The sequence below is a fragment of the Hyperoodon ampullatus genome (assembly GCF_949752795.1).
Source record: "Hyperoodon ampullatus genome assembly, chromosome: 1".
Classification (NCBI taxonomy): Eukaryota; Metazoa; Chordata; class Mammalia; order Artiodactyla; family Ziphiidae; genus Hyperoodon; species Hyperoodon ampullatus.
Window position 1 is genome coordinate 182,017,989 of NC_136914.1, and position 13,710 is coordinate 182,031,698.

The 13,710-nt window shown below is 45.6% G+C and overlaps 1 protein-coding gene across 3 annotated transcripts in view; it reads right to left on the reverse strand.

Moving 5' to 3' along the window:
* Positions 1 to 11,372, reverse strand: part of ARHGAP22 (Rho GTPase activating protein 22) — a gene marked incomplete at its 5' end in the record, with an annotated part of 200,371 nt that extends 188,999 nt beyond the window's left edge. For all 3 annotated transcript variants that reach the window (XM_079715532.1, XM_079715530.1, XM_079715529.1), the window contains one exon: positions 11,321 to 11,372. In XM_079715532.1, coding sequence (XP_079571658.1) covers positions 11,321 to 11,372 — 52 coding nt within the window. The remainder of the gene's footprint in view (positions 1 to 11,320) is intronic.
* Between the last annotated feature and the right edge of the window lie 2,338 nt (positions 11,373 to 13,710).

The window sequence follows — 13,710 nt, forward strand, 5'->3', positions numbered from 1 at the left end:
CAGAAGAATTGTGAGCCCTCACTGTGGTTTGCCATTTCGCAACCACTCTCAGGGTCAAGTCATTTCTCCCAGATGTGCAGGAACAGAAATCAGCGTAAGAAACTGGTTCCCTAAGGAAAGCCCCTGACTCAGCCCCTATTTGGTTCAGTTGCTGAGGGCGGGTAAGTGTGGGCTTCCGCTGGCTTCCAGAGGGCAGTGTGTCTGGCAGAGTTTCTGTCTAGACACTGGCTGAGGGGTCTGCCCAGTCTCTCCCCAGCCTCCTTGTTCCTGGGGCACAGATGCCTTACTATTCCTCAGGACCAACAGCTCAGGATCCAGGAAAGCAAAAGACATCTTCCCTGCTGTCATGGGCTGAACTGTGCCCACTCTGCATTCATATGTTGAAGTCCTAACCCCCAGTACCCCAGGATGTGACTGTATTTGGACATGAGGTCTTTAAAGGGGTGATTAAGTTATAATAAGTTATTAACATGGGTCCTAATCCAATATCACTGGTGTCTTTAGAAGAAGAGATTAGGACACAGACATGCACAGAGAAAAGACCATGTGAAAACACAGGGAGAAGATGGCCATCTACAAGCCAAGGAGAGAGGCCTCAGAAGAAACCAAACCTGCTGACACCTTGATCTTAGAACTTAACCTTCCAGAATTATGAGAAAATCAATTGTTGTTTAAGCCACCCAGCCTGTGACACTTTGTTATGGTAGCCTGAGCAGACTAACATGCCTGCCCTTCCTCCTCACTGTAAGTAAGAGAATTCCAGCTCCCATGGGGACCCTTGGAGACAGGGACCCTTCTGGAACCACCAGGAAGTGGGACTCTTCATCTTGTTTCTGGTCGCTCTGTCTCTCACTGCTCCCTGGCCCCACCTCTGCACCTCTGCACTGGGGTTCCCAGGACCCCAACTCCATGTCTCCCCAAGCCTGTCCAGCTCACATATTGCCCCCAGCTTGGAGAGAGGGACACATTAGGGGCATAGGCTGCAGCTTGTAACACAGCTCTGGGTGCCACAAATCCCATCTCTGTGACCAGTTCTGATTTCAGTCACAGGTGTGATAAAGAGTTCTTGTCCACTGGTGGTTCCCACTCCAGGCTCTCAGCTGCTGGGGACTTCTCTGAAGCCAAAGGGAACCTACAGACCCTGTGCAAATGAACGAAGCCCAGAAGTGCTGGGCATCCACATCTCTAGGGGCAGACTTCAGGTGAGGGAGAAAGGGAGCAGGGTCATTCTCCTGCCTCTGTCCTTCCTGGTCCACCTGAGAGGCACTCCATACTCTTCTCAGGGTTCTGCGGAAGTCAGTCTGTTGCTGACAGCACGATGCTGATAATGCCCTTTACGCAGGCCTGCCTTCCATGTCTCACTCTCCCCACCCCCTCATTCCTGCTTCCTGGCATCATCTCCCAAATAAACCACCCGCACCCAAGCCCTTGGGCTCTGCTTTTGGGGAAGGCAGATTTGGGCATAGCTTTACCGCTTTCCAGCTAGGGAGCAGTATGGCAAGATTTCACTTTCCTCATTTGTAAAATGGGGACATGACTATCTCACAGGCTGGTCACAGGAGTTAAATGAGATCACCATGGTGAAGTGAGTTGTAAACTGTGCAAGGTGATCTCAAAGCTAATATTTGTTATTATTTTTAGTTTGGTGGTAGCATAGGTCCTTCCTTCACTGTTCTTTCATTAAAAAAGAAGAAGAAAACCCCACCTCCATCTCATTCCCTAGGGTCCCTGTGCGGCCAGGTGCAGGTGAACATCCTTGAGGAGGAATGGGTGCTGAGGGGTTGACACAGCCCCTCTCCTCCCCCTCCTTCCCCAAACAGCATCAGTGTTTATCAGTGGGCTTCTATAAAGACAGCTGGCAGAGAGGGCACTGAGTGGAGGAGACACCGGGGTGGCAGGTCTTTCCAGCCCAGCCGGCGTCAGTGCTGTCTGTGTGTCTGCGTGTCACAGGCTGGGCTTGGGGTTTATGCAGGAGCCTGGGGAGGAGCAGGATGGAGGCCTCAGATTGCCTGACACAGCCCTGGCCCTCTTTCAGGAATGCCTGCTGTGGGTTACCTACCTGGCTGCTTCTTGCCCCTGCTCCAAAGGCCGACTTGGCTGTTCACTGCTCTGAGACCCTGCACTGACCCAGGAGCAGCATTGAGACCCTCCTCCTGGTTCCCGCTCTTCTTGCACACCCTCCACCAGAGCCCTGTGCTTCTGCAGACCAAGAGCTCCTTGAGAGGAGGGCATCCCTGCATATGTGTTCAAGCATCTAGAACAATGACTGTTGGCCAACAGTACAGGCTTGACAAACATTTGTAGACCTACGGCTAAGTTATGCCTGGGGGGAGAGTGGGAGGCAAGCAGGGAGTCTTCACTCAAGGTAACTTTCAAGAAGCCAGAGGAGTAGGCAGGCACAGTCAAACTCTGGCTGGCACACAAAGTCCAGAATGCCGGGAGGCAAGTCAGGAGGGGTAGGATAAGGGGTGCGGGGACAGAGCTGCTCACAGAGCAGAGACGTGAAGGCAAAAGGCAATGTGCAGGATGGAGTGTGGGTGGGCTGGGGTCTGAGGGGCTTCCTCAGGTTGGCTGGGGCTTTAGCTGAATTCTGAGAGTTCTTCCAGTGTGAAGGGCCAGAGTGAGTGGGTGGGACAGTCAGAGAAGATGCCCTCTATATACACTTTGCCACCATCCCTACCAGATCAGTCCCCAAGAAGCTGATCCCCCCAGAAGCTAACCAGATCTCTGGTTGAATGCTGCTGAGTCCCCTGCAGATACAGACAGGCCCCAATGCAATATCTATGGTGTCAGGTGCTGGGCAGGGGTAGATGTCATGGATCATTGCTTGTGTGAAGCTGGGCAGTGGGTATCTCTCTTCACTCACAGAGCTGTTGCCCAGAGCACCCCACAGGGAATTCATGATGGATGGTTGGATGGATGGATGGATGGATGGATGGATGAGTGGTATTGGAGTTGATGAGATGTGATAGTTAGAGAACAGAGAATGCTGGAAGGGTCAGTCAGGAATGGTACCAAGCAGTCCCCACACCCGTTCCTCCTTCTGTGCCACCTCCCAACAATGGCACCTCCTCCCTCCCTCCTTTCTACATGAGCCAGACACCCAGCTCTGTGTATTCCATATTCTTAGACTGTTCTGTCTCTACCACCACTATATTGGTCCAACTTCTCATCAGCCCTTCCCTGAACTGTTGAAATGTCTCCCTGCCCTGGCCTCTTCCCCCCTGCCCACAGGCTTCCCCTCCCAGAGCCATCCTGCTGGAATCTTAGAATAGCCTCACATCTTCCATTGGCTTCCCATATCCAAAACCAGAGAATAGGAACCCGTGATGGCTTTCTAATACAACTTGGCAAGGCTGAAGGACACGTCCCAGGCTTCCCTTTCTTATATGTTTCCCACAGGCTACAGGGAGATTCTTGGGAGATTTGAGAGACTGAAGGGAAGCAGCAGCCATTTTGCAGCACGTGGGCATTATTGCTGATAAGCTGATTCATTGCATTGGCATGAAGCAGCAGCTAGACCTGCCATTGTCCCTCCTTCCCACGGAGCCTCTTCAACTTCTCTGACTCCTAGGCCATGTACATATGTCTTTAGCTCTGTGACAAAGGTCTGGAATTCTGCAGAAATACTTTGCAACACCAAAACCAGCTGCATAGACATCCTCAGTGCCTTCCCTGTCCGGCACTGCCAAGCACTGTCCATCTTTTTTCTCCACCATGTCTTGAACCTACTGTCCCCTTTATATACTTACTGACTCGGATCCTCAAGAAGGCTACCTGACCTCCATTAGTCTTCTCTCCATGCTATTCGTTCAGTTATTCAACAGTCATTAAGCATATACTGCATGTCAGACATCATTCTAGGCACTGTGAAAACAGCTCTAACCTTAACTTTCACCCTTCCCTCCTTATTCTAAGTGGTGCTTGAATAGTGACCAAAGGGGTAGTGGCAATAAAGCCTGAAGAATAGAGCCTGTATCTTAGTAGGAGAGGGGAGACAGGTGGTAGATGAAATAGGTAAGTAGGAGGCAGGACTTCTAGCTATGTCTGAGTGATGAGGTCAGCAAAACCTCTTCGCCAAATGCAACTACAAATCTGGACAAAACTGACAAAAACAACCATTTCCATACTCTGAAATTGACCAAAGGCATGCAACAATCACTTATGCTTGAAAAACTGCTATACTTTAGGTAAGAACAGTGAGAGTCTGTGGTGTTCTTGCCAAGGGGTGCTTCTATCCCACTTTCCCCAGCTCAGTCCTCACAGAGGTTCTGCCAGGGTGGGGCACATCATGGGGACCAGCAACTTTGCTGACGAAGTCAAAAGTGGCTTATTCAATTTTGAGCAGTGGGTGATGCCTACACCCAGTGGCATTGTCAGTGGAATAGACAATTTTGGCAGCAAGTGAATGGGGGAACTAATGCTGTGTCTGAGTTTGTAGTCATTGTTGGGGCAAACATGTTCCTGGCTTAGGGTGCATGCACGTGCAGTGGAGACCAGAGGGGGCTCAGGGTACCCATACACTCCTGCCAACCCTAAGACTGTGGGCAAGTGCAGAGGTAATGTGAAGAGTCCAGCAGAAAGTAAAAGCCAGGGCAAACTTGAAGAACTTGAAAACAATCTGAACTTTGACTGCATTTCCTTATCTCACGCAGATCTACTGGCAGAGAATGGAAGTTCTACTAGCTCAAGCTTTGAACGCAACATCTGTCCAATCATTGGCTGATCACTAAATTAAACAGAAACAGAGGAGACCCCTAGGAAGTCAGGTTTAAAAATAAAAGGAAGAATAAACAACAAATATAACCAGAGATATTAGTGACTGCATATTGTAGAGGAGACAGATTTAACAGATTTATCCCAGGCAAGTTACCAAACAATTCAACAACAACATTGTTTAGGTGAGTAAATTAGAATTCAGAGTTCCTACAATACATTATCTAAAATACCCAGTTTTTAATTAAAAAATTATAAGTTTACAAAGGAAAAGGAAAGTGTGACCCATACTTAGGAAAAAGGTCAATAGAAACTTTCTGAATATTCCCAGATTTTTGTATTTAGCAGAAAAATACTTTAAAAAAAACCCTATGTAAATACATTTAAAGAACTAAAGGGAACATGTTTAAGAATTAAAGGGGTGCATGATAATAATGAATCAACACATAGGGAATCTCAATGAGATAGAAAATATTTTAAAAAATGGAAATTCTTGAGTTGAAAGTCCAATAATTGAAATGAAAAATTCACTAAAGGGGCTCAACAGAAGATTTGAGATGGCAGAAGAAAGAATACATGAACTTTAGGACAGAGCTACAGAAATAACCCAATCTGAAGAATATAGAGAAACATGGAACAAAACAATTGAAGGAAAAAGAACAGACTCTCAGAGATCTTTGAAGCAACAATAAGTATGCCAATATATGTGTAATGCAAGTCCTAGAAGGAGACAAAAGAAAGTAACAGAAAAATTATTTCAAAACAAATAGTGGCTGAAAACTTCCCAAATTTGATGAAAAATATCATGTTTCATGTGTAACCAACTTAAAAAATCCCAAGCAGTTTTAAAATACAAAGAGATTTATAGTTCAACACTTTAGAGTTCAACTTTTGAAAGATAAAGAGAAAATCCTGACAGTGGCAAGAGAAAAGCTTGTCCCCCTCATCACATGGAGGGGGACATTAACACGATTAACAGCTGACTTCTCATCTGAAACAATGGAGGCTAGAAGTGGAAGGCCATATTCAAAGGGCTGAAAGAAAAATAAAAACCATTAACCAGGAATTTTGTATCCAAATAGCTGTCCTACAAAAATGAAAGCAAAATTAACACATTCCCAGATAAACAACAACTAACAGAATTCCTTGCTGGCAGACCTGCCTCATAAGAAACACTAAAGGAAGTTCTTCAGGCTGAAAGGAAATGACACCAGGTGGTGACCAGCATCCACAGGAAGAGATGAAGCACAAAGGAAATCATAAATACATGGGTTAATATGAAAGACTCTATAAATATATTTTTTCTCATTTCTTCTCTTAACATCTTTTAAAGACTTAACTGTGTATAAAGCAATAATTATAATAGTGTCCTTTGAGGCTTACAAGACATAGATGTAATACATATATGACAATAATAAAACAAAGGAGAAGAGAGGAAATGGAACTTCCTTGGAGCAAAATTTTTATGTTTCACTAAATATTAATCTGAAGTAGATTAAGATAAAATGCATATTGTAATCCCTAGAGCAAGCACTAAGAAAATGACACAAAAATATAGTAAAAAATATCAATAAAAAATTAAAGTGGTATACTAGAAAACATTTAATACAAAGAAGATGGTAAAGGAGGAACAGAGGAATAAAAATAGAGGAGATATATAGAAAACAAGTTACAAAATGGAAAATGTAAACCCAATCATATCAATAATTTCATTAAATGTGAGTGGGCTAAATATCCCCATTCAAAGGGCAAAGACTGTCTTCATGAAATAGCAAGATCTAATTATATGTTATCTATAAGAGACACACTGTAGATTCAGTGATACAAACTGGTTGAAAGGAAAAGGATGGAAAAAGGTATGCCATGTAACAGGAATCATAAGACAGCTGGAACTGGCTATGTTAATATAAGATAAAATAGACTTTAAGAAAAGAAACATTACAACAAAGAGGAACATTTTACAATGATAAAGGGGTGAATACATCAGGACGCTGTAACAATTATAAACATACACAGACTTAACAAAAGAGCCTCAATATACATGAAGTAAAAAGTGACAGTAGACAGTTGAATAATAAGAGTTGGAGATTTCCCTACACCAATCTCAATAAACGACAGAACAACTAGACAGAATGTCAGTAACAATATAGAAGGCTTAGACAACACTATTAACCAATTTGACCTAAGTGGTATATATAGGACACTCCTTACAATGACAGCAGAATATACATTATTTTCACATACATATGGAACATTCTTCAGAATATGCCCAAAAATAATAAATCAACTGGTGAGTGTATAAACAAAATGCACATCCATATATTATTCAGCTAAAAAGGAACAACTACTGATACACACAAGAACATGAATGAACCTCAGAAACTTTATGCTAAATGAAAGAAGCTTGATGCAAAAGACCACATAGTATATGATTCTACTTACATAAAATGTCCAGAAAAGGCAAATTTATAGAGACAGAAGGAACATCAATGGTTTCTCAGGCTGCGGGGCAGGAGTGGAAATTAATTGCAGACAGTCAGGAGGGAATTTTTCCGGGTGATAGAAATGTCTAAAAACTGGATTATGGTGATGGTTGGATAACTCTATAAATTTACCAAAAATTATTTAATTGTATGCTTAGAATGGGTGAATTTTATTCTGTGTAACCTACATCTCCATAAACTGTTAAAATATAAAAATATATGAGATAATAACAAATGCTATGAAGAAAAATAAAGCAGAGAAGGATAGGAATGTCAGGGTGGGATTCAACTTGTGCAGTCATTGCTGTGGTTTGCCAACCCTAACCCTAACCCCCGCTTCCAGGCATGTGGTCGGACTGTACTTCCTGGACCCCTCGTGGGTAGTTGGGGCAATGAGTTGTGAGTGGAGTGTGACATGTGACTTCCAGGCTGAGGATTTCACTGCTGACATGAGACCCTTCTGGAGCTCAATCTCTCCCTTTGCCATCTGGCCTCGCCACCAGCAGCACTTGAAATAATGGTTGTTCCATTAGCCTGGGTCTTTGAGTCACTATGATGGGCAGGTGACCCATGACCCAGTTACTGTGTAACTTATCACATTGCGACACATATAGGCAGTCAGCGAAAGCCTCAAGAGAAGGTGACATTTGGGCAAAAATCTGAAAGAGGTGAGTTTGTGAGCCATATGGATATCTGAGGGTTAGGGTGCTCTGGAGAGAGGGGAGAGCACATGCAAAGACCTGGCATGTCTGAGGAAGCAAGGAGGCTGGTGTTGCTGGTGCCAAGCAAGCAGGGTACATAGGAGATGATGTGATGGGTAATGTTGGGCCAGGTGGAAGCGTGACATGGGGATCCACTGGGGTGTGTTGAGTGAATGACAGATCTAATCTGATTTAGGTTTAAGAGCCTGTTCCACTTGCAATATTGAGAAGAGATGAAAAGGCCATGGGTAGAATCAGGAAGAACAGTGAGGGGGCCTTTGTAAGAAACCAGGTGAGAGCTGACTTCATACCCAGCTGCCATGACATTCTTCCTATAAACAGTTCTGATCAGTGCTATTCTTTTTTGTGTGTGTGTGGTACGCAGGCCTCTCACTGTCGTGGCCTCTCCCGTTGCGGAGCACAGGCTCCGGACCCGCAGGCCCAGCGGCCATGGCTCACGGGCGCAGCCGCTCCGCAGCACGTGGGATCCTCCCGGACTGGGGCACAAACCCATGTCCCCTGCATCGGCAGGCGGACTCTCAACCACTGCACCACCAGGGAAGCCCAGTCCTATTCTTACAACCTTCAATAGCTCCCTATTGCCCATAAGAAAGAGTCCAAGTTTCTCAAAGTGACATCAACCTACCTTTCCTCTTGTATCCCCCACCACTCCCCTTCCTATATCTTCAGTTCTCCTCTCTCTGAATCTCCTGTTCTCCTAGGACATACTCTTGTCTCCCTACCTGGGATCTCGTGGTCTCCTCACATCCCTGTATCACAGCAGGGAGGGGTGAGGGTATGCTCTGGAAGAAGGAAAAGTAAGCAAAGCCACAGAATTAGGAAGGCCTGGAGAAGGGGTGTGATGGAGGATGCCCATTCCAAGCTGCCCCCTGGCCTTGGTCCTGAAGGTCAGCTTGTGGGCCAGGGAACTGGGGACCTGTAGGAATGGATTCAGAGCTACCTTCTTCTCTGTGGACTCTCTGGCCTGGTATAGGCAGGAGCCACCATCTTGCTTCCCACTATGAATCTGACGTCCAGTGGCTATTCATGGAGGGTCAGCTAACAGGGAGAAGTCACCAGTCCTTGGCAGAGAACCAGGCAGCTCAGTGAGCAGAAGTTTGGGAAGCTGGGAGCAAAGAGACTGCACCTGGTCTGACCAGGCAAGATAGTGGCACAGGAAAAGCTCACAAGAGGTGGAGCCAAGGGTGGTGCCCATGGCTGGGTAAGAGTTTTAGCACAGCACCCCCCAGTGAGAGGCTAAGACCTGTAGAGGTTGGATTCTGAGTTCCTGCTACATGGCAGGTCCTCAACTTGGCAAAATTATAGGCAAAGTGGTTAAGTGAAGTACAGAAGCTCAATTTAACTCCAAAGAATCTTCTGTTTGCCCCAATTCCCTGAAAATTTCAGTTAAAAGCAAGCTCACGTTCCCCAATAATCTCCTCTAGAATATATGTGGGGAGACAGAGAGAAGGGAGGGTCAGAGAAAGAGAGACAGACAGACAGATAGACAAAGACAGAGAGAGGGAGAAGAGACAGGGCTGAATTAGAGAGACCAGAGATGGGGCAGAGAACACTTCCCCTGTGTTGGCTGACTCTCCTGTCCTTTCTGAAGCCTTCCGTAGAATGGCATTGTTACTCCTTTTTTACAAAGCTGCCAAGCTGTTTGTGGTCAGATAATAATTTAAAAATTAATTCAGTCTAAAGGAATTAAGTTCCAATACATGCTATAATGTGGATGAACCTCAAAAACATTACTCCAAGTCAAAGAAGCCAGACACAAAAGGACACACACTGTATGATTCGATTTATAAGAAATATCCAGAATAGGTAAGCCCATAGAGAGAGAAAGCAGATTAGTGGCTGCCAGGGCTGGGGGAAGTGGGAAGCAACTGCTTCATGGGGATGGGATTTTTTGGGGGGTGATAAAAATGTTTTGGAACTAAAGAGAGGTGGTGGTTGTGGGACACCTTGAAATTGCCACTGAATTAATTATTCACTTTAAAATGGTTAATTTTATGTGAATTTCACCACAACAAAAATTTAATTCAATCAAATTCTTTAAATTCAGGTATCTCATGCAATAGCTCATTTGTTATTTTCTCAAACGATTAGCATCTGTACTCTGAAGCCGGGGACATCTGCTACACCATGGAGATCTGGTGGCTGGAACCTTCCACAAAAGTTAAGTGACTGTGACTTTTCCTTTCAACTCAGATGATGCCATAAACCCAGATGAGAGAAAAATACTGGACATTTTACAGACCACCCTCCTACCCCAATGCATTAGGACTAAACAGAGGTAAAGGCTAATCTCAGCGGCTTTCCACCCCCTATTGTAGAAAGGAGGCTCCAGAGAGGTTAAACATGCAAGAAGGGTCCCACAACACGTGTCCAGCCCAGAGTGGAATTCTGGCGACCTGGCTTTGTGGACACAGCTTGACTCAGCATCCCTGCAGATACCTGTGCAGACCATAGCAAAGGCTGCTGTGTGGTCTGGGGGCTCTGGGCTCTGGTGGCTCTTGGGCCTGGCTGCACACTAGGTTCACCTGGGAACTGCTGATGTCCACCCCACACCAATTAAGCCTGATCTCCAGTATTCAAAAATGCCTGGGGAGGGAATTCTCTGGTGATCCGGCGGTTAGGACTCCACGCTTCCACTGCAGGGGGCACGGGTATGATCCCCGGTCGGGGAACTAAGATCCCTCATGCCACGTGGCACGGCCAAAAATAAAAAAATGCCTGGGGATTTTTAAACGCTCCTGCATGATTCTAATGTAAAGCCAGGTTGAGTACCACCAACTGTGTTTCTCCTACTAGTATCTGGGATTTCAATAATCACCTGAAGGCACCCAGGTCCAGAAAACGTGAGATGTCACTGCACAAACACTCAGCCAGCACCTGTTTGACTCACCCAGCTAGCCAGCACTTGTATGACCACACAGCGGTTTGTCCCACTTTATCTAACTTACCTCCTGGACACTTTACTGAGGACTACTGAACCATCCTCAATGTTTCTGAATTAACTGCTTAGCTGGATTGTTTCCAAGCAAGATACAGGGCAGCCTCAGAATGCACAGCCTTCCCTGTGATGGCCTTTTGCACCCATGGTCTGTGGGCACAGTGATTCTTACAGACTCTGAATGTCATCAGAGCCCTGAGCCACTGGAGCCAGGGTCCCTGACAGTGGTGGTCATGATGAAGGCTCTGTTTTTCAGGCAGACATGAACCAGCTCCCGAGTTCAGGGGTGAGGGCTGAGGCATCAGTCAGTGCCTGGGCCCTGACCACAGACGCCCCTAGGTGCTCTCAGATTACAAGACCAAGACAGCTTCTTTGGGTGGCCACAAATGACCCCATCCCTCAAGCAAGAAGCCAAGAACCAAGGTAATCATACACCACATAGAATAATATAAACTTCTTACCGAAATATCTGGCTGCAAACGTTCTTCTTTTGCTGGAAGCTGTCGGCAACATAACGAAGCTGGCAGTCTATGTGCAAATTTCTTGTATATCCTTTTTATAAAGAGCCAACCACATCCTCAAGCAGACACGCTAATTCCTGTTTTCCAGTAATAGGAGATCAGCATCTATAGAAGAGAAATATATTTAGAATGCCCTTTTTCTGGTGTTTTCTTGGGTTTCCAACAAGAAACCTCATTGTGAGGAATTAGTCCCTTTAATGCAAGTGTGCCAGGGATCTTGGGATGGCCTTGGGAAAGTCACAGATCTCTGGGTATCAGTTCCTCAAATCTGTAAAATGGGAACAATAATGAACCACCCCTCAGAGTGAACCACGGGTCAACAAGATGGTGGGTATAAAACGGCAAAGCCCTCCACACGTCAGATGCTACGTTTGATCTTTTCAATCAGATGGCCTGGATTTAAAAGGAGCTGTGTTTTCCAGAGAGCTTCAAAGCAGCTACAAACAATAACCTGCAAATGTGCAATGTGACTTCCAGGACCCTCACCTGATGTGCACGGCAGTCCTGTTAGTGGAGAGACGGAGGACGTAGACCCCACCCCTAGATGGAGAAACAAAGCCCCAGCAGCACCCATGGCAGACCCTCACCGTGGTACACTGCTGCTAACAGCACGGCTTCTCATTCTATTTCTGGAAATTTAGCATCATTATTGCATAATTTACAGTTGTGGAAAGTAGAAAAGAAAATTCCCGATTAGGAAACAGCCAAGTGACATTTATGAAGCCCTCAGCATCATTGACATCGTGGTCTTGGCAATCTAAGGGACAGGCAGCTCCAAGGGGGGCTCAGTGTTATCGTGTTTAAATACACATGGAGTTTATACAGTCTGAGAAGCAACTCTTGGGGGGGACACCCAACAGAATGTTCTCCCAACTACCCTTCTTATCTCCTTTGCTTCCCTGCCTCTGCTGTGTTGAGCTTGTTTCGTGTTTGTGATTATAGAACCAATCACTGTTATGCAGATAAAACAAGCATAGCCAGCAATCACTGTTGGCGTGTCCCCTCCACCCTGGGGCTGTGGGCTGCTGGACAGCACTCAGCAGGCTGCACTGCGGCAGTGTCACCTTGCTCCATGCCTTGGTGACCAGGCACAGCTCCCGCCGCTGGTGTTCTGAGGGGAGCATTAGGACAATCCAGCAGAGGGGCCAAGCTGTGCTCTGGGGAGTGACCTGGGGCAGCTGGGAGCAGAAGCTGGTGGGTGAGAGCAAAACTGCTTGAACAGAACCACAAAGCCCCAACCAGAGATGCCGGTGTGCCCTTGGGCCCAAGTGAACGGTGGTTTGGCTTGCAAAGGGAACCCGGGGTAAAGAGCAGAGTGAGAAGAGTGATGGAGCCCAAAGTACAGAGGCAGCAACAGAGCAGAGCCAAGGAACTAGATGAGCGTCAAGCCTGAGAATCTTGGAACTGGGACAGACCTAAGAGGCTCTTGGGGACAGTGACATCTCTCTGTATCCTCTAAGCATGCACGGGTGGGAGGGTGATGGAGGGGGTGGGGAGTGAGAGGAAGAAGCCCATCCCAAGACCCCATGACCTAGTGTAGTAAGGGCTTTAGAATTAAAAATTCTGGGTCTGTGTCCAGGTCCACGTTGGGTTTTTTTTTTTTTTCCCTAGTAGTGTGAATCTGGATGTGTAGCTGAAATAGGGTTACCAGATTTAGCAATTAAAAATACAAAATGCCCAGTTATATTTTTAGTATAAGTGTGTTACAAATATTTCATGGGACATAACATCTACTATAAAGGTATTCCTGGTTGATATTCATTGTTGATAACTGATCTGAAATTCTGATTTAACTGGGTGTCCTATATTTTAGCTGGCAACCTATATTTTAGCTGGATACTCAGCCTTCTGAGTATCCATTTTAGCTTTGGCCAAAATAGGATGATCAGGTAAGAATCTTTCAGTTTCTGGAAACAAAAAGACAATTAAAATTGGCTTAAAAGATAAGGGGGTATATTTTGGCTTCTTTAGTGAGAAAGTTCTTATGATATGGACTTCAGGTATGGTTAGATCCAGCAGCTTGACAATATCAACCAAGTCAGGTTTTTTGGTTTTTTTTTTTCTTCCAGTTCTCTTGTTTGCTTCCTGAGGTGTCTGCTTCATCTTCATCAAGGTTGCCTTATTATTAAAAAAATGCTGGAGGTGGAGATCAAGGTGGTGGAATAGAAGGACCTGGAACTCACCTCCTCCCACAGATACATCAAAACTACATCTACATGTGGGACAATTTTCACAGAATACCCACTGAACACTGGCAGAAGATCTCATATAACCAAAGCTGCAAGAAAGATCACCACATAATTGGGTAGGAAGAAAGAAGAAAAAGGAAT